Source organism: Mirounga angustirostris, unplaced genomic scaffold (assembly GCF_029215605.1).
Source record: "Mirounga angustirostris isolate CCGP_5_RB_7025 unplaced genomic scaffold, mMirAng1.0.hap1 SCAF_10, whole genome shotgun sequence".
Lineage (NCBI taxonomy): Eukaryota > Metazoa > Chordata > Mammalia > Carnivora > Phocidae > Mirounga > Mirounga angustirostris.
The window spans coordinates 122,761,949-122,780,106 of record NW_026991718.1 but is presented as its reverse complement, the minus strand read 5'-3'; the positions used below and the strand labels follow the sequence as shown (position 1 = coordinate 122,780,106).

Below are 18,158 nucleotides of genomic sequence, written 5' to 3'. Positions count from 1 at the left end.
TATCAACTAGAGCTGCTTGCTCGTGTCTTTTCTCCTCTCCTGTTGTTCTATCCATCCTGTACCTTGGAGCCCGAATCAGGCGGCCTGCTCAGTGGCGTCCTTACCACTGCCGAGTGACATGAGCTGCACACAAACCATCTCCTCAGGTGCAGAATAGTGACCATGAAACTGTGTGTGTGCCCAGCTGTGAATAGACGCTGTTCATGCACCTAGAAGGTGCGGATTCTCCCCCTTCCCCGCCGACAGATCAGACTGAGGCTTAGAGAAGTTAGGGACTTGCCTATAGTTAGTAAGAGGCGAAACAGAGAAATAAACCAGGCCTTGAGAGTTCTTTTTTCAATTAGGCCCCATTGTCTCTTGGCATAAGGTGACAGGCACCAAGATGACTGGAGACGGCTTAGGGACGTGCTGTCAAACTACCCATCAGCAGCGAAGGAAGATTAGGAATCCCCCGAAGACAGTAACTGACTACAGGGCACTGTATCTCTAATGGCTGGCACCTTACCAGGTAAGAGGGTGAACATTTGGTTAAAACAGTTTGCTTCCAGAAAAGTGGCAACCCTAAAGGATTTTCTTCCTCACCAGCTTTAATGCAGTAGCAGGACACATTTCTGCATCAGTTATAGGCGTGCCGGACCAGTGCTATGTGAGGAGGGGGCATCGTGGAAAACAGGTATTTCAGAAAACAAACCAGAAGCAACTCCCATGGCTTGTAAAAACTCTGCTGCCCTGGTTGGAGCCAATAGTCCATTCTTCCAGATGTGAGAAATGGACTGAGTTTTAGGGCTACAGCTTCCTGAAGAAGGCTGACCTCAAGAGCTGGCATGTTGCGGTGTTAAGAACTTAACCTGTTGCATCATCGAAAGTCAGCGGTAAGTATATGGACGTCCTGCATGAGACGGTTTCCCAGCTGACTTGTCACCAACACACCGGACCCACCGAGGCACCTAGCTTTTGTCTCCTGTGGGGCAGACCACACGCTCCTGTATAGAAACCAACAGGGAGCAGGTAGAGAAACAGCTAAGCATGCATGGGACCACAGTTGGGTCAAGCCACACCTAGTTATCCCTCAAGGAGTCTGGGTTTACTTGTGCTTCCAGAATGTTCAGTTACAGCCTGGGTCTCAGAGGTTAAGAAGCTCTGCTTTATATTTTACAAGAAGCCAGAAAACAACCTAATTTCTACACTGTTCCCCTATAAAAAAAATTCTTTCCTCCTTTCCTTCTGTGTTCTGTTGGAGGGTGGATGACAGTAAAAGGCAAACAGTGGCTGTAACCATCGGGAGAAAGTGGGCTAGAGTCTGACTACCTGGCTGTGAAGCCCAGCTCCACATTTGACTGTGTGTCCTTGGGCAAGCTGCTGAACTTCTCTGGGCCTCATTTCCCCCACAGGAGCAGACTACTTAAGTGGGTTATCTCTTTGAAGCACCTGACATAATGGATGCCTAGCCCATACAGGCCCTTGGGAACTGTTAGCTATGCGAAAGATTCAAGGCCAGTCTAGAAGGGACAGCTGGGCCTTAAGAACTGAAAAAATTTGCATATTGTCTATACCATTGTGTATATCAAGTGCCATTCTTTGTATACACTGGTATCTTTTTTTTTTTTTTTTTAAGATTTTATTTATTTATTTGACAGAGACCCACAGCGAGAGAGGGAACACAAGCAGGGGGAGTGGGAGAGGGAGAAGCAGGCTTCCCGCTGAGCAGGGAGCCCGATGCGGGGCTCGATCCCAGGACCCTGGGATCATGACCTGAGCCGAAGGCAGACGTTTAACGACTGAGCCACCCAGGTGCCCTACACTGGTATCTTCTAATTGTGCATGATCTTCGGAGGTGGCCAGCCCCAAATCTATAGGTGCAGTGTGTTGCCACAGGGCCTCTCCCTGCCTGACCTGGAGGGCGGCTCTACCCGGGCCGTCATGTACCATGAATAATAAAACTTTAGAACCTTTATCCAAACGGTCACTGTCACAAAAGAACTCCACACATACAGCCTTACAGGATTTTTATTAAGACCCAGTCATGCATACTAAAATTACATGTTTTCACCACTTTGACGTAGAAAATGCACTAGAAAAATAAACTTTTGGTCAAAACAAACACTGAAGTAGATGAATCCACCACCACGTGTCCATATACTCAAAGCTAAACTGAATTTCAGTTTGAAGCGAGGAATGTGATCAGTGGCTGAAATGGTGCCCCAGTCTGGTCAGAAAATCAGCCCGCCTCCCACCCTGTCAGCGTGGGATCAGAGGCTCCTGGCCCCTGAGAGGCCTCAGGCATCTCACCCGTGACAGGTTACCACCTGATGTGCCAAGAGGCGGACGCATAGCCCAAGAATCCCCAACAGCAGCTGACTTTCTGCCCAACTAAATGTGCTGCCTGGTGAGCCCAAAGGAGAAGCAGTGAATTGGCAAACGGCCAGTTCATCACTGGCACCTCCACGAGTCACACCGGGCCTTCCTGTGGAGCAAGCTCTGTTAGGAGGAATATTTGACCGATGATACCTGTCCCTTGCATTTCAAGCAAACCAGTTTTGAGTCGGGAAAGCAGAAAGGAATTTACTTTAGATTTACAAAATTAACAAGTCCCAATACCGAGAGACATCACCAGACGGACCTCTTTCCTGAACAGTTGAGATGTTTCTGTTTGGTGTCTCCGCACATCCACAGAACAGCCACACTGATGCAATCGTTACCTTGGCTAACACTTCACTTCCTCAATGGAAGAAGAGGCTTCAAAGGAAAACCTTAAAAGCTAAAGACTTTAAAATGAAGTAATATAATCCACAACAGTACCACAGCTTTTGCCTACCCAAGTGAAAAAGCAATCCCGTAACTGATTGTGGAGAATCCGGTGGCATTTAAAGAACCTGCCCACCGGGAGAATTCAGAAAGGCTCAGTAGCTCACAGGAATCCGGGGGGAAATACCTCTTCCTGTCCTCTGAGTCTGGCAGAAATGTAGTATCTTACAAGCTGAAGTGTTTGTAAACCTCTAAGGACAAGTGGCTCCTTGTGAAAACGAGATGAAGTATGGGGAAGCTAAAGCCACTTCTGCCCAAAGCAGGTAAGCTCGGGAGAGGAAGCCAGAGTTGCACAGTTGTTTCTGCACATTTCTTCCAGCCTCTCTCCGTGAAGGTAGAACAGGATTCCAGGAAGAGGCATAATTTTCCAGATTCTATAGAAGAGAAGAGGAAGAAAACCCCCATATTACCCTAAGCTTACAGATTCATTTGGGAGCTTCAGATGTCAGTTCATTCAGACCTACATTTCCTATAAAGTAATCCAGATGGGGGAAAAAAAGAAAAAGGCCTCTAAAAGGTAGACTACAATGTCCCTCTGGCAGTAAAGCCAAATGATGCCTAAAATAGAGGGTTCAGAGCTCAGAGTGGGGATCCCTTTTATCATGTGATTGAGGGGTGTTCAGTGGCTCATCCAAGGCCACAGCAGTGTAAAGCCAGAACTCAGGTCTCCTGGTACACTCCTCCTTTCCCTTTCCTATACCATAGTACCCTGAATTAAGGGAAAAGTTACTTTTCAGATGTTTGTGAAATAGGCCAGAACCTTTCCCTGAAGGAAAACACTCCCAGTTCTCCCTGTGCTCACTTGTTTGTCCCATCAGTGTACCCCGCTCCTGAATCAGGCTCCCTTGGTCCCTTCGTCATTCCCCCACCCCGCTGGGGCAGCTCTATACAGACGCCTGGTGAAGCTGCACAGAAACTGCCTTGATTTTCTCTCAGGGAGGTCCTGCTTTCACAGCTTGGTTCAAACCCCCTGAGGTGTCCAAACTATTTGATCTCTCTTTGGAACCAAAATAAAACACAGCAGCTGCAGAAGGCAGACAAATCTTGGCTCTGACTCCTTGGGCCAACTGGAAAGGTCTAGGAAATGGGCAACATCCCGGTCTTGGAGATACTTGTCTAGGTGAGCTTACACACACGCAAGCTTTTAAAGTCAAATGGACACGGGCAAAACTGGCCAGGAACGCAGTGCAACGTGTAAACTGGGAAACTCGGTGGGGCTGAACAGTTCATTTCTCCCTCTGTCTAGCTTGGGGGGGGTGGTGGTTTTGTTTTTTAATCTCTCTTTCCTCTCTGAGGTTGAAAATCACCTCTAACCAATTCCCACATCCAAGCAGTTGGGTTCTGAACCTTCTACTTTAGCCATCCTACTTGTGCTACTGAGATCTTTTCAGCAGTGCTGGTCACACTGTCCTTGGCAGATGGAACTGGAGGCTGCCAGGGGTCTGCATGCTGGCACTTCCAGCTCTGCCAGGTCCTAGAGGATCCAGGGTTAGTATCTACAGGGAAGAGCCTTCCCTGGAGTTGGCACTAATGAAGTGAATCATTTTCACCACCAACTTCTCCATGCATTTTAAACAGTGCTATGATTATGAAGAGCTTATTAACAATAGACTGGCCTCTGCCTTTCAGAGCACTGTCCTCTTCCTACCTGAGCTGTTGTCCCCTTGCCCGGTGGCCTCATAAATGCATGGAGAAGGTACTTAGACAACACATAGTACTTGTCGCTTTTTAATGCCATAATTTTCAAGGAATGAATACGAAAGGAAATCGGTCAAAAGCCACCAGCTGAACCACCTAGTTGGATGGCTGGGCTAAGGCTGAAGTTTTGACAGGAAGGGTCTAAAGTGCTGAAACGGAGAACTAACATTTGGTCTCGCTGGCTAGACTCAAGTCAGTCCGCCCACACCAGAGAGAGAAATGCAAGCGTATCTGGGAGGGCGGGGGCCCCAGTGATCCAGCGATTACCCGCTCGTGCATTCGTTTCCAGAGACCAAAATTTAAGAATCCCAAGTAATTTAGCCATTCCCTGCTCCCAGGTTTCCAGTGTACCGCCAGAGCCTTGGGGATAGAAGGAATTCACATGAACCCTGGTCATTTCACCTGCCCTTTTCCAGTTTAACCCTTCCTAAAAAAGGAAGTTGGCTGTTGCCAGGTCCCAGGAATACACATATTACTTTCCTTAATGGCAGGGCCAATTGGTAATACATGTCTCTTGGGAAGACCCTGGTGTACCACAAAAAAAGCAGGATCCAACCACTTGCCTCTAGAGAGCCATTTTTCTAGGCAGAAAACCATTGTCTAGCATTCAATAACTAAACCAAATCCCAGAATGTCAGCAGCCAAGGCCCTAGGCATCATTTCATCCTGCTTCATTTTATAGATGAGAAGGCTGAGGCCCACAGAGGCCCAGGTCTTGTCCAGGGTCGCACTTCTGGGGCTGAAGCCCTACTCTCTTCATTCTTGGGCCAGAATTCTTTTAGCTCCTCAGGCCTGGCATCTAGCGTTTTAGACTGAGTAAAATCACATACCGCTAGGATCCTGTATGATTCTATTGAGAACCAGGGCTAAGGCTTTATGGGTTTGGGGAAAACTTCAGTTTCCATTGCAAGAGTCAGTCAGTGAATCCCAGAGGTACTTTCAAGTCTCTGGCTCCCAAATTTGATCAGGAAGTGCTGCTTATGTCCTGATGCTCCCATGATGATTTGATTAAGGTGCTTTCCAAACCCAGTGTGGCAGCTGGGGCCTGGGCCTCAAACTAGAAATTTCCTGATGAGCAACACAAGTCTGTAGTTAGGGTTCAGGTGAAAGACACAAACTCCCAAAGTCTCCTGGTGTGGCCACCTTGTAGGCTCGGCCAGGTTCTTTCATAGGAGTGTGCTGATCAGGTGGTTTTCTCCTGGAATGTGGAACCAAAATGACTTTGGTCCTGATTTTTCTTGTTCCAAGATCTCTAAGAACCAGATACAGCTTCCAGATTATGGTTGCAAACTGGGATTCCAAACGTTTGGGAATCACTGGGGACATTTTCCATATCTTCCATGGATTAATTCAAGAGTCACCAAGGGCTTACCCCATGGCTTACCCTCAGAGCTCTACAGGCTGCAGTTTAATTACAAGGAGCAAGACAGACTCCATGGCACCTCAGACTCTCCTTGTGCCTCACCAAAGAAAAAGAAAAGGATTTAAAGATGGCGGCACTCACAGGGGACTGGCTAATAGCAGGAGTAGAGCTGTGATTTCACGGCCCGCAGAGAATCATCACACTGCGCATCTGGGGTCAGACCCTCAGGAGGCGGGGCCTGGCCCAGGATGCTGTCGCAGACAGGGACAGGTTGGCAGAACTCTCTCATGAAGTCCTCCTCCGAGGCCAGCAGCACTGCATTCCAGGCAGTGATGTCCAGCTCTCCAGCTGTGCCCCCATACTCCTTGGGGAGAATGCTTCTGGGAAGACTTGTGTGCAGAGAGTTCAGGTTGGACCCGTGGAGGAAGAACTAAAGGGGAAATGGAAACACATGTGCTCTCAGGTTAATCAGTATCAGTCACCTGAAGGCCAGGTAGGTGCTCAACCATCTGTTGAATGAATAAAGGAACAGCTGATGGCAACTGGACCCTTCCAGTTCCTCGAAAAGCTTGAGGATCCTTAATCCCCTTCCTACATCCCATGCTCTGTTGGCTGCTCCTTCAAAAGACATCCAGGATCCAACCACTCTGCGGCCCACCTCATGGAACCCTGTCACCCCCACTTCTCCCCTGGGTTCCCACGACAGCCTCAGCCTGGTCTCCCTACTCGCAGCCTGTTCTGCAGTCTCAGCTCTTTTCGGCGCCAGTCAGATCATGCCACTCCTTTCCGCGCAGCCTGCCAGTGCTCCCACCTCACGCGCGCCAGAGCGCGCCAGAGGCCGAAGTCCGCACGCCGCCCCTCCGCCCCTCCGCCCCTCCGTCCCCTTCCCTCTGCTGCTACTCCTGCACGCCGGATGTGCTCCCGCCCAATGTGCTCCCACCTGCGGGCGGTGCCGCTGCTGGTCCTCCGAGATCTGTAAGCGCTCTCCCTCACCTCTGCCAAGTCTGCTCAAAGGCCAGCTTCTCTGCAACGCCATCCCTAACCCCCCTACTGGATGCTACAACCCCTTGCCCCTGTCCTGTACTGGCCCCTTTCTCTGCTTATTTTTTCTCCACAGCACTTATCACATCTTAATACTAGATAATATACATCCACTGTCTGTGTCTCTAGCATGTAAGCTTCCCCGGGGAGGGGGGAGGGGCAGAGATTTTGGTCTATGTTGTTCATCTAGAACATACTTGTGCACAGTAGTTGATAAATATTTTTGAAAGAATGAATGAGCATATGAAGGATGAAATGAACAAGATTATGGACCACAAATAAGGTCATTTCATAGATAAAAAAGGCCTGTTCCAAAGACTGCTTTGGCTTTAAAAGCAGGTTCCAAACAGGATCTCCAGGTACTAGGATAGGTTCAAACCCAGGCAGGGATGCCACTAAATTAGCAGTTCTCCAACCTGACTGTGCATCAGAATCACGTAAGATTTTAAAAGCACAAACTCTTTGGCTCCACCCCTGAACTGGAGTTAAAATCTTCAGGGAGAGGTGCCTGGGTGGTTCAGTTGTTAAGTGTCTGCCTTCAGCTCAGGTCATGATCCCGAGGTCCTGGGATCGAGCCCTGCATCGGGCCCCCTGCTCAGCAGGGAGTCTGCTTCTCCCTCTCCCACTCCCCCTGCTTGTGTTCCCTCTCTCGCTCGCTCTCTCTGTCAAATAAATAAATAAAATCTTAAAAAAAAAAAAAAACGGTTTCAGTAGAGTGGAAGGTACAGATTCTTTAAAAAAAAAAACTTCAGGGAAAGGGCCTGGGAATCTGGATTTGATTTATTTTAGTAAAGATTTTCATTAATCTCTATACCCAACATGGGGCTTGGACTTAAAACCCTGAGATCAAGAGTAGCACATTCCACCAACTGAGCCAGCCAGATGCCCCCTGTCTGTATTTTAAATTCCTTCCCTTGCAACTTTGAGATTCTCTCTCTGTTTCCTCTTTGAAAAAGTACAAAATTCAAGACCCAGTCTCTGGAGGGACCACAATGTTCCTAGGCCTAGGGAAGAAGGAGAAAAATACCACTCATCACATGTGATCACAGTACTAGCAAAGGCTGAGAAGTGGCTCTTCTAGGTCAGAGAGGATCATCTTTCAAAGTGCCATCTATACTTTCTTAAACAACAGGTAAGCTGAAACTCACTTATCTCATAAACCATGAATTATTCCACAAACTTGATACAGCAAGACAACAAATCAGGTAAATAGAAGGGCGTAAAATAGCATTTTTAAACCCCAAGGAGCTGTAGTAAGAAATCACAACTTTTTAACTACCTGCCCAATACTACCCTTCTCCCTGTCCTCTCACACATGAAATACAATGTTGGTTCACTGTGCCCAGGCCAGGATATTAAAGAGTCTAAATGACTACACAGCATTTTAATTCTTTTGAGAGCTACTTCCTCTGCTCTCTCCTGTCAAATACTATGTCCTATTCATTTTATCTTCTTTTCACAGAAAGGATTGTTCACTTATTTTATCTGTAACTCTGTACTTTCCAAATTAATCATCCCAGGGTAAAAATAATAAACTAAGAGAAGTTTATTGATGTCACAAATAAGGGAGCAAAAAAAAAAAACAAGTCAATAGAATCATCACTTACTCTGTTTGCTATTTTCTCCTTCAGAAATGGTTTTATGATGGCAAAAATGCCTTTAAATATTCGAGGTTCATTCACTACATGCACTGCTTTTATCCGAATGGGGAAGCCATCCTGCGGGGGAGGGGAAGGAGAAGTTAGAACACGTGGGGCACCCACAGACTGTCCACAGCTGCCTTCCTCCTTTAAATCTTCTTCAGGCCCCCAAATCAGTTTGGCCTGACTCTCATGGCCTCCTCAAAGCCAGCCCACGTGGGAACTAACCAGGAAGACAAGCCTCAGAGAGAGAGAGAGTCTTTCTTGGGACCTAAACTTAGGCCAACAAGTGAAGAGCTGCTCCTCTTGTGGCAAAAAAAACCAAACCAAACCAAGACAAAAAACAAAAATGAGAGCCTGTGTGGATGGATCTAGCAAACATCAGACCTTCAGGATCGGTGTTGCCAAAGGGTATTTCTCAGGACGGTACTAGGTGTGATGCAAAAAAGGCTCCATGGTAGGTAAAGAAGTTTGAGAATAGCACGCTATGTAGTCACATAGGTTTCCTTCACTGCAGGACTGTCCTGTGCAAATGTTCACAGTCACTTTCTCAAGAAAGGGACGTGCTATACCACATTTCCCAGACTTATTTAACCCTGGAACTTTCTCCCCCCAGATCACCTTAGAAGACTAGAAAACACAGATCCAAACTCCTTCTCCTGATACTTGAATCTACACAGACAAATCCACGCAGGGGCATCGAAAGAAGAGTGGAAGCTAAGGGAAGTCAGAGTATTGGCTCCCCATTTCCAATAATGACCAAACGTGATGCTGATGTTTAAATGATCAGCCTGGCACCCAGTTGGGGGCTCACAGGCATTGTGGGATTCAGAGGAAACTGCTGTATCTCTGGTGCCCCACAGCTCACGAGACAGCACCCACGGGCTGGCCAGAGGGAATGAGGAGCCAAAACGGTTAGAGCCGTGAGACTCAGGCCAGGCTACCCCTGCAAGGGCTGTGTCCCCATCCATCAAAACGGAAAAGTAATTCGTGCTCACTTCAGCAGCACATGTACTAAAAAGAAAACGTAATCTTTGCCTTGTTTATCTCAGACGAATCCCTGCAGGACTTAATGAGTTATAATGACTATGAAAGCACTTTGCAAACTATTGAACATTGTCCACATACGGGAGGAACTTTCTGGTTCCCTGCACTTGGGTTCTTTTTTTTTTTTTTTTGGTGGGCAGCAAAGCAAGGTTTATTGAGCAATAGCAAAATGATAGTACAAAGCTCCTGAAGAGGGAGGGGACCTGAGAGGGTTGCCCCGCACCTGTGTTCTAAAACACAGAACACGGGGGTGCCTGGGTGGCTGAGTCAGTTGAGCATCCTCCGACTCGTGATGTCGGCTCAGGTCATGATCTCAGGGTCATGAGATCAAGCCCTGCCTTGGGACTCTGCACCGGGGATGGAGTCTGCCTGAGATTCTCTCCCTTTGCCCTACCCCGTGCACGTGCGTGGGCGCGCTTTCTCTAAAAAACAAAAAAACAAAACAAAAAAACACATAACACCTGAGATGTGAAAGCGTCTATCCACAACAGTACAGCAGGCTCCCCATCCCCAGGTCCCAGAGGGCAGGACCGGATCTAGCATATCAGCCAGAAACACAAATTCTCAGTTTCATTTGTTAGAATTGCTCCTCTAGGGGCGCCTGGGTGGCTCAGTCATTAAGCGTCTGCCTTCGGCTCAGGTCATGATCCCAGGGTCCTGGGATCGAGTCCCACATCGGGCTCCCTGCTCGGCGGGAAGCCTGCTTCTCCCTCTCCCATTCCCCCTGCTTGTGTTCCTGCTCTCGCTATCTCTCTCTCTGTCAAATAAATAAATAAAATCTTAAAAAAAAAAAAAAAAAAAAGAATTGCTCCTCTATCTTCTGGAGAAAGAAAAAAAAAAGAAAAAGAAAAAAAACATGCAGAAAGCATTTTTCTGGCTGTTTGGGCTCTTGCCCTAAAGCTGATCTTGCCCAGACTGAAGGGACCTCAGAAACTATGGGAGAACCTTATGAGAATAAGTGGTAAATAGGACATTTACATTTCTTCCCATAATGCTTTTGTATCTGTCGGATTGTAGGAGAAGTGGGGTTTGTGTATCATGTGGGACCGGCAGTGAACAAACAAGGCCCCCCGGGGAAAGCCCAAACCGCCACGGAACAGGCACACGACAAACAGGGGCCATACCTGAAGGATGCCAATCACCTTTTTGGCTATAAAAGGGCCAAAGTGAGATGCTTTTGATAAGCTCACTCCTTTGTAGTCTGCAAGAATTACAATTCCATTCACCTGGGTTTCTTCAGACTGAATGAGTTTTTCTAATGTCAAGTATATGGCTCGGATGTTTTCGGTAATTGGATAGTTGCTTGGTATCCATCTGTCTGAGGTCGTAAGAAACGGACAGAACGTTACAGAGGTGAATACAAACAAGTCTTCACAGGCTAAGATTTATCTCCTTGCTAGAACTCTTGTTTAAAAATGGAAAGAAAGATACTCTACTGGCATGACTCTATTTAGGTTAGTAAATGGGACACCTTAGCAGCAGCTGATGTTAATTCCAAAGGGAGCAAACAGCACATTCTGAAAAGGAAATGCAATTGAGTGCTGAAGTTAAAAGCCTGAGCTCTGAAGTCAGACACACGGGGACGGGGGAGGTTGGAATCTTACTAGCTGTGTGAGTTACCTCCTCACTCTGAGCCCGCATCTCCTCAGAAGTAGAATGGGATAGTAATACTAACCTTAATGGACATCTGTGCCGTCTGCCAACAGATACGTGCCCAGATTTTCATACCACTGCCCTGAGCCACCTCTTCCCACACTAACCTTGCGGTTTGGGTACCACTGACCTGCCTCCTGGCTGCAGGGGTGGGCGTGGTCAATCGGGTCTTACATCCTCCTGGCCACAGTGTGTGACCCAAGCCTGATCAAACAGAGCCAAGGGGACTCAGTTCTGTGACCACGGCCCTTTGGAAAGAAAAGATCCCTCTTCCCTCTTGTATTGGTGAGGCTGGGAGCTTGAGACTGAGGGGCCCCAGGAGGCAAGGGCTGGCCTGAGAATGAAGCATGTGCCAAGGAAGACAGAGATGGAGACAGTTTTCCAGTGCTGTGCTTTGTGCCACATCCCCTTTCTGGGCCAGATGCTCCCTTAGTATTCCCCATATATTTAAGGAATCCTTCCTTTCCCTGGGAAGAAGATGGAAATGACACTTTTGACTGTTAACTGCTATTCTCAAGAAAATCCCACCTGTGGGTCCTTTTCTTAGGAAGACAAAACTCCACATGACTGCCAACACCAAGGGGACATGTAATATGTGCAAAATTCCTATGAACAAAATCTTTGTCCAAAAGCTGTGCCAGCTTGCTGTTGAATGTTCCTGCCAACTAAACCTGCTTCTACATAACTGAATGTCATCCTTTTCAATAACATATGTCCCCAAAGAGGCAAAGCTAATACCCAGTTGAGAACAAAACCTTCTCAGTATGCCTCCTCCTAAAGAGTTGCGTTGGTGGGGAGGGGTCTAGTTCTGCTCCAGACATATGGGGGGAAAAGTCATCTCACAAGCAAAGGGTTGAAATCGTGCAAGCAAAGAGGTGAAACCAGTGTGCTAATCTGTTTTGTAATATCCTTATGAGTTGAGTACAGAGAAGTAGCAGAAAAAAACCTGCTGACTGGTTCCTAGGTCTCCTGGTGCTCTAAAATCTCCACTGCGTTGCTTATTTTAAAATAAAACAACCCTAATTTTGGAAAGGGCCTAAAACAGCAGTAAAGCAGTTAACACTGTGCCTGGTACACAGTAAAGGCTCAAGAGGATGGTTTAGTCTCCAAAAAGGGTTTGGTAAATGACCAAAGTGATGGCGATGTGGCTTTAAAGGCAGAGGAAAAGCGCAGGGAGGTCACCACTCCCCGTTAGGCGTCCCTCCAAGAGGACTAGGTACGAGTGAGCAGAAGAGGGCTGCCAGCAGGCATGTTCTCCTGATCCTGGCTTGGTTGGGAGAACACTGCAATTTTAGTTTCATATTTTGTCTCTGCTCTGGTCTGATGGAGAATGTTAAGGCTGTGGGGGTGGGAACCCGTGGACAACGCTCCTTCACTCCTGAGTTGATAGCGCATTCGGCGCCCCTAATTAAAGCTACTGCCAGGGAAATGTAAGATGTGCTGATTACCATCAGTAAGTGCTGAGATCGAAAAGTGAATCAATGGCTTAACCAAGTAGAGGAAAGGAGGGAGAGGAGAAGAGGCACACGGTGGACGGACACCCTTCCAGTTGTCCGCCCAGCCCCCATGGATGCCTGCTTCACCCACTAACAAAGGAGGGACGGGGCAGGCCTGCTTGTACCCTATGACCAGGGCAGATTCTCAAAGCTAGAACTCGGGAATTTGCACGGAGGAACTTGACTGGGTGGCCCAGGAAGCCTGGGCACTAATGGGTAGAAGATCTTGCCAGGGCCACAGAGGCAGCAAAAGCCAATCTACAGGAAGAAGAGCAAAGAAGATATGCACAGCACAGCACAAATGTGTGGCCCAGAGAAATACACAGATTGATAGAGGCAGAGACGGGGGGAATGGCTGGCTGAGTTCCTGATGGGGGAACGAACTGGATTCTGGTTCTGGGGCCTGGGGCCCCGGGAAAGCGGCTACACTTTCAGCTCCCTGGTTCTGCGGGATGCTCCTGTTTCATTAGACTAATTCCTCCCCTTTTTCCTAAGCTGGGTTGAGTAGCTTTTTGTCATTTGTCATCCAAAGAGCTTTGACTAAACAGGGGAGAAGGCAAACAGGAAAAGGTGAGGGAGAGAGGGTGCGGGGCACACGCATCCCACACAGAGCCGGGCATGCAGGCACCTGCCGACCGTCTCGGGCAATACCTGGGCGCATGCAGAGGATATGGCAGCCCCGGGGGTCGGTGTGGGGCAGCACGGTGAGGAATCCAGAAGCGAGGACATCCTTTAAGGCCGACGGCTTCAGGTTGTTGAAGACCTCGGGCCAGCTTCTCCTGCAGCTGTGGTAGTTGACCAGGAGCTGCAGGGCCCGGTCGTAATCGAACTTGCGGGCTCGGAGGAAGCGTAGCAGGAAGGCGTCGTCCAGGGAGGTGCTCAGGTTCGGGCACTCCTTCCGCACCATGTCACGGAGGGCCTGCACGTCTCGAAGTCTCCATTCGGGCTTCTCCTGCAGCTCCTCCCTGGCTTTGGTGACCAGGTCTTCCGTCAGCGAGCACACGTAGCCGGGAGGCTCGGCCGGTGGTGGCAGCTCATTTTCCGAGAGCGAGGCCACAGAGGGGCTGGTTCGCAGAGAGTCACTTTCTTCTGACATTAGCTACCAGGTTTCCTGCCAAAACACGAACCCCGAGCCCAGTGAATGAAGCCCAGCGCCGCTCATTTCAGGGCAGCACCATGTGGTGGGGGGTGCTTCTGTCAGCTGGGGGGTTCTCAGCTGGAATGAAGTGGCTCGGAAGCCCGTGCCCAGGTCCCACCCCAGACTGAATGGAGGACCCCACCGAGGCCCCCGAGCAGCCGTAGCAGGACACACACAGTCCTCACCCAACGCCACGGCCTTGCTTACAGATGTACGAATGCTTGTTCGACCTACTTGTAATTCGAGAAATGTGAACTAAAACAACTCTGAAAGTCAGATTGGCAAGAGTACAAAATTGGGCGCGGAGATGCTTGCTGTGCGTCAGAGAATAAATTGGCCTAGCCTCTTCAGGGGGCAGTTTGGCGATATCTACCAAAGTTTAAAACCACACACCCTTCGGCTCAGTATCCTGCTTCGAGGACATATACTTGTGTGTGTGCGCAAAATATACACACAAGGATGATCACTTCAAGTATTGATTATGATGGGAAAAGATAGGAAATACTTCAACTGCATACCAGTTGGAGACTGGTTAAATAATATGATCCTAAGTATGGGATACTATTCACTCATGAAAAGGAATTAGGCAGGCTTTTATGAACTGACACACTAAGGAAAAGAAAGCAAGTTGCAGAACAGTGTGCATAAAATAATCTCATATTTTTAAAAATATATACCTATATACTGAGTGCACCTAAAATTTCTGTAAGGAAATAAACTGTTATCAGTGGTTCCCTCTAGGGAAGAGTACTGGATAACAGGACATTTAAGGAGGGAGAGAGACTTTTTACTGTGCTGTTTGACTTTTTCACCATATACACACATGACTTATCATGATGGCTGTGAAACCGGGCTGATTGGCTCTTTCTCAGGGATGGAGCATAACTGATGCATGGCCCCAGTTGCTATCCCTCTGGATCCTCCATCCAGTGGATGCCACTTTCCAGACTGTCCCCAGCCAATGACTGAATGAAATGTGGGCCTCTTCTAACAGGCAACTTTGCCTTGAGGTTCAGCCTGAACCTTCCCAGGGAACTGCCCTGCAGTCCATGACTCCCTGCCCAAACCTCCTTCCCGGGGGGCTGGACTCCTCTATCCTTGTCTAAAGGCTCTGACTTCTGCAGCTCCCCTCCCTTTCCTGCTTCACAGGTGCTGCCTCCAATTAATTTCTTGCATGCCTAATCTCACCCCGGTGTCTGCTTCTTGAAAGATCTGAACACATTTATTGAATAAAAGACAAAAACAAAACAGCTGCTTTAGATATCCCAAGAATAAGGTCGCAGTAGCTGTCCAGTTCCAAAGCCCAAGCTCTTGTCCACAGACTACCATTGGTCCCTGACTCCGAGCTCAAGGAGAGCAGGGACCATCTCAGGGGTCTCTGCACGTAGCCAGTGCCCAGGTCACTCCCCCTAAATCTTAGTTCTGCCCACTCTGTTCCTTGCATTCTAACCTCCAGCCCCACCCAGCTGCTTTCACTTCCTCCCAAAGTTGTGTTTTCTTGTCTTGTTCACATCCTGTTTCCTCTGGCTAGCTTGTTCTTCCTCCAGTTCTTCACCTGATCAATACTGATTCATCCTTAAGTCCCAATTAGATGCCACTTCATGCATTCAACAAATACCTAGTACTTTACTATGTACCAGGCCCTCTTCCAGGCACTGAAGGTACATCAGTGAACAACTACAAAAAATAGTGCCTTTGTTGAACTTAGATTCTAGTGGGAGAGGGAGACTATAAGCAAGATAAACTGTATAATAACCAGATGAAAGTGCTATGGGGATGGGGTGCCTGGGTGGCTCAGTCGTTAAGCGTCTGCCTTTGGCTCAGGTCATGATCCCAGGGTCCTGGGATCGAGCCCTGCATCGGGCTCCTTGCTTGGCCGGGAGCCTGCTTCTCCCTCTCCCATTCTCCCTGCTTGTGTTCCCCCTGTGTCTCTCTCTCTCTGTCAAATAAATAAATAAAATCTTTTTTAAAAAAAAAGTGCTATGGGGAGAAATAAAGCAGGGAAAAGGGTTGGATGTACTTGGGAATAGGGACTGCAATTTTAAATAGGATGGTCAGGGATGATTTGTTCACGCAAATGAAATTTGAAGAAAGATGGAGATGAGGGAGCAAGCTATGCAGACATCTGGGAGAACAAGGGCAAAGCCAGAGGCAGAAACACACCTGGCTTTTTCAAAGAACAGCGAGGAGGCCAGTATGGCTAGAGCCAAATCAACAAGGTGGAGAATATTAGCAGATGAACTTATAGAGGTCCCGGGGGCCCCACTGGTACAGGGCTTTGAGAGCCAGTAAGAACTCTGACTTTTACTGAGTTTGGTGGGACCCATCTGAGTAGAGTGACACGATTTGATTTCTATTTTAAAGGACTGCTCGACTGTCTAGCAAATGGATTGTAAGGGGATAAGGACAGAAGTAAAGAGACCATTCAGAGGCTACTGCAGTAACCCAGGTAAGAGATGATGGTGCCTGAAGGAGGAAGCCTTCTCCAACCTCCAGACCAGGGTAGGAGCCTCCCTGCCAGGAGCTCTTTGGCATAGCACTCTCCCTCTGTTGTAATTGTCTGTAGGCAATTTGCGAGCAACATCCATATCTGTCTTGTTCATCACCTTAAACCCATCACCTAACAAAAGTGTCAGACGCATAGTCTGCACTCCATAAATATTTGCTGAATGAGCTGAATCCGCCTGGTGGAGGAATGCTAAGTGAGGAATTAAACAACAATCACGGTTCACAGGACCCACCCTGGGCTGTTTCCATGGGAGTCACCAACAGATGCCTGTAATCCCAATCCAGTGCTTACCTGGGAGACAGACTGTAGTGTCCACAGGCTACAGGCCTAGCCTGGCACATGACGGTGCTCTGTAAATATTAGCGGACGATAGGAGGTTAAGTGATGTGCCGGAGGGTACACACCCAGTCGAGGATGTGTCTAGCCCCACACCGGGCCCTACCCTCCACCTGGAGCTTCCTGATTAATCTCCAGGGCCTCGGCAGTGCCAGGCTCAGAGCAGGACTCGGTCTCGAGAATGAAATGATGGATGGGCGTATGGATGGGGGCAAATACCATTTGTTACCGTGAAGTCTGGAATCTTCCTCACCTGCAGCCCATCATGTTGTGACATCGCTTTCCTCCCCACCCCACCAAGAGGCCAGAAAGCCATCGCTCCCGGAGCCCCAGAGACCCCATGTCCCGTCGACAACCTTCTGAGGCCCCCCACTTCCGGCTGTCACCCCTTCCCCAGGTGTCCCCATTTCCTGGGGTCTCTCTCCTTGAGTCCCTTAACTTCCGGTTATTCCTCCCTCTCAGGGGTCCCTCTCCCCAACCCCCAAGACACACGGGAGGACTCGTGGGCACTCACCGGCCGGGCTACGGGGCGGAGCGCGGGTCTATCGGCAGCGGGAGCCTCGTCCAGCAGCGCGCACTGAACCGACCCGCACTCCCTGCCCGGCCGGCCCGGCCCCTCGCGCCGGAAGTGACGTCCGCGGGGCGTGGGAAGGCGAGGCACCGCCCGTGAGTGCGCATGTGCACATCTCGCCGCAGTGCCGGCGCTCTGTCCCCACCTAGCGGCCAAGTCTGCGCGCTGGGGGAGTCCGGCCGGCGGAGAGGCTGGTCGGGAGGGTCAGGGAGAATGAGGCCCCGGAGAAAGAAGGAAAGAAACTAGAACATGCCACCATGTACCTGGCGTTTTATATCCACTGTCTTACTGAATCCTCGTCTTTATGGAATCCCCCTCTTTCATGGAAGGAAATTGGCAGTCAATGAAGTGTAAAGGGTTTCCAACCTAGACCTCGGGATTGGCATTCCAGGATTCTTCCCACCGCAGCTGCCATCGGGACAGGGGGCTGCAAAGGGGGAGATGCCCATCCAGAGGACATCTGTCTGTCTGTAGCTGAGTGACCGCAGGCCTCAGTTTCCTCATATGTAACATGATTCTTGCTTTGAAAGCCCCATTGAGTAATTACTTGTGTCCTGCTTTGGGGCTCATAAAGTCCCCTTCAAAAAGTGGTAGCTTGAAAAAAGGTGTTCCTGCCCCACCCCCAGTTCATTAAACTCCAGCACCATCACCCCCACCCCCGCCCCAACATAGATTTCTTTCATGCAACTACGGCTTTGAGACAAAGCTCCTCGGTCTCTGTCTCGAGCAGAGTAAAGACACAAAACCATTTCTAGAGAGAAATTCTGTGGCCTGGGAGGACTGGGAGCTCAAAGGTGTATCCAAGAGATGTCCTTAAACAATCCCTTCCTTTCCCGACCCCAGAGGCAAGAGGAGCTCTGG

General features: G+C 48.9%; 1 protein-coding gene across 2 annotated transcripts; it reads right to left on the bottom strand.

Annotated features, from left to right (window-relative positions):
- Positions 1–1,989: 1,989 nt before the first annotated feature.
- Positions 1,990–17,372, bottom strand: TTPAL (alpha tocopherol transfer protein like). 2 transcript variants are annotated; one of them, XM_045885801.3, is made up of 6 exons: positions 17,241–17,364; positions 16,682–16,740; positions 13,395–13,854; positions 10,719–10,912; positions 8,515–8,625; positions 1,990–6,296 (listed from the first exon to the last, which is right to left on the bottom strand). In XM_045885801.3, the coding sequence occupies exons 3-6, from the start codon at positions 13,837–13,839 to the stop codon at positions 6,018–6,020; spliced, it is 1,029 nt and encodes a 342-aa protein (XP_045741757.2). In that variant the 5' UTR covers positions 13,840–13,854; positions 16,682–16,740; positions 17,241–17,364; the 3' UTR covers positions 1,990–6,017. The 2 variants fall into 2 exon arrangements, with proteins under 2 accessions (XP_045741757.2, XP_045741758.2); XM_045885802.3 differs by lacking the exon at positions 16,682–16,740 and having other exon boundaries at positions 17,241–17,372.
- Between the last annotated feature and the right edge of the window lie 786 nt (positions 17,373–18,158).

Coding starts and splice junctions, on each gene's coding strand:
- TTPAL (XM_045885802.3), bottom strand. CDS start 13,839: ATGTCAGAAGAAAGTGACTCTCTGCGAACCAGCCCCTCTGTGGCCTCG. Junction 8,626..10,718: donor AGGTGATTGGCATCCTTCAG/GTATGGCCCCTG, acceptor CCTCCCCCGCAG/GATGGCTTCCCCATTCGGAT. Junction 6,297..8,514: donor AGGAGAAAATAGCAAACAGA/GTAAGTGATGAT, acceptor TTTCCCCTTTAG/TTCTTCCTCCACGGGTCCAA.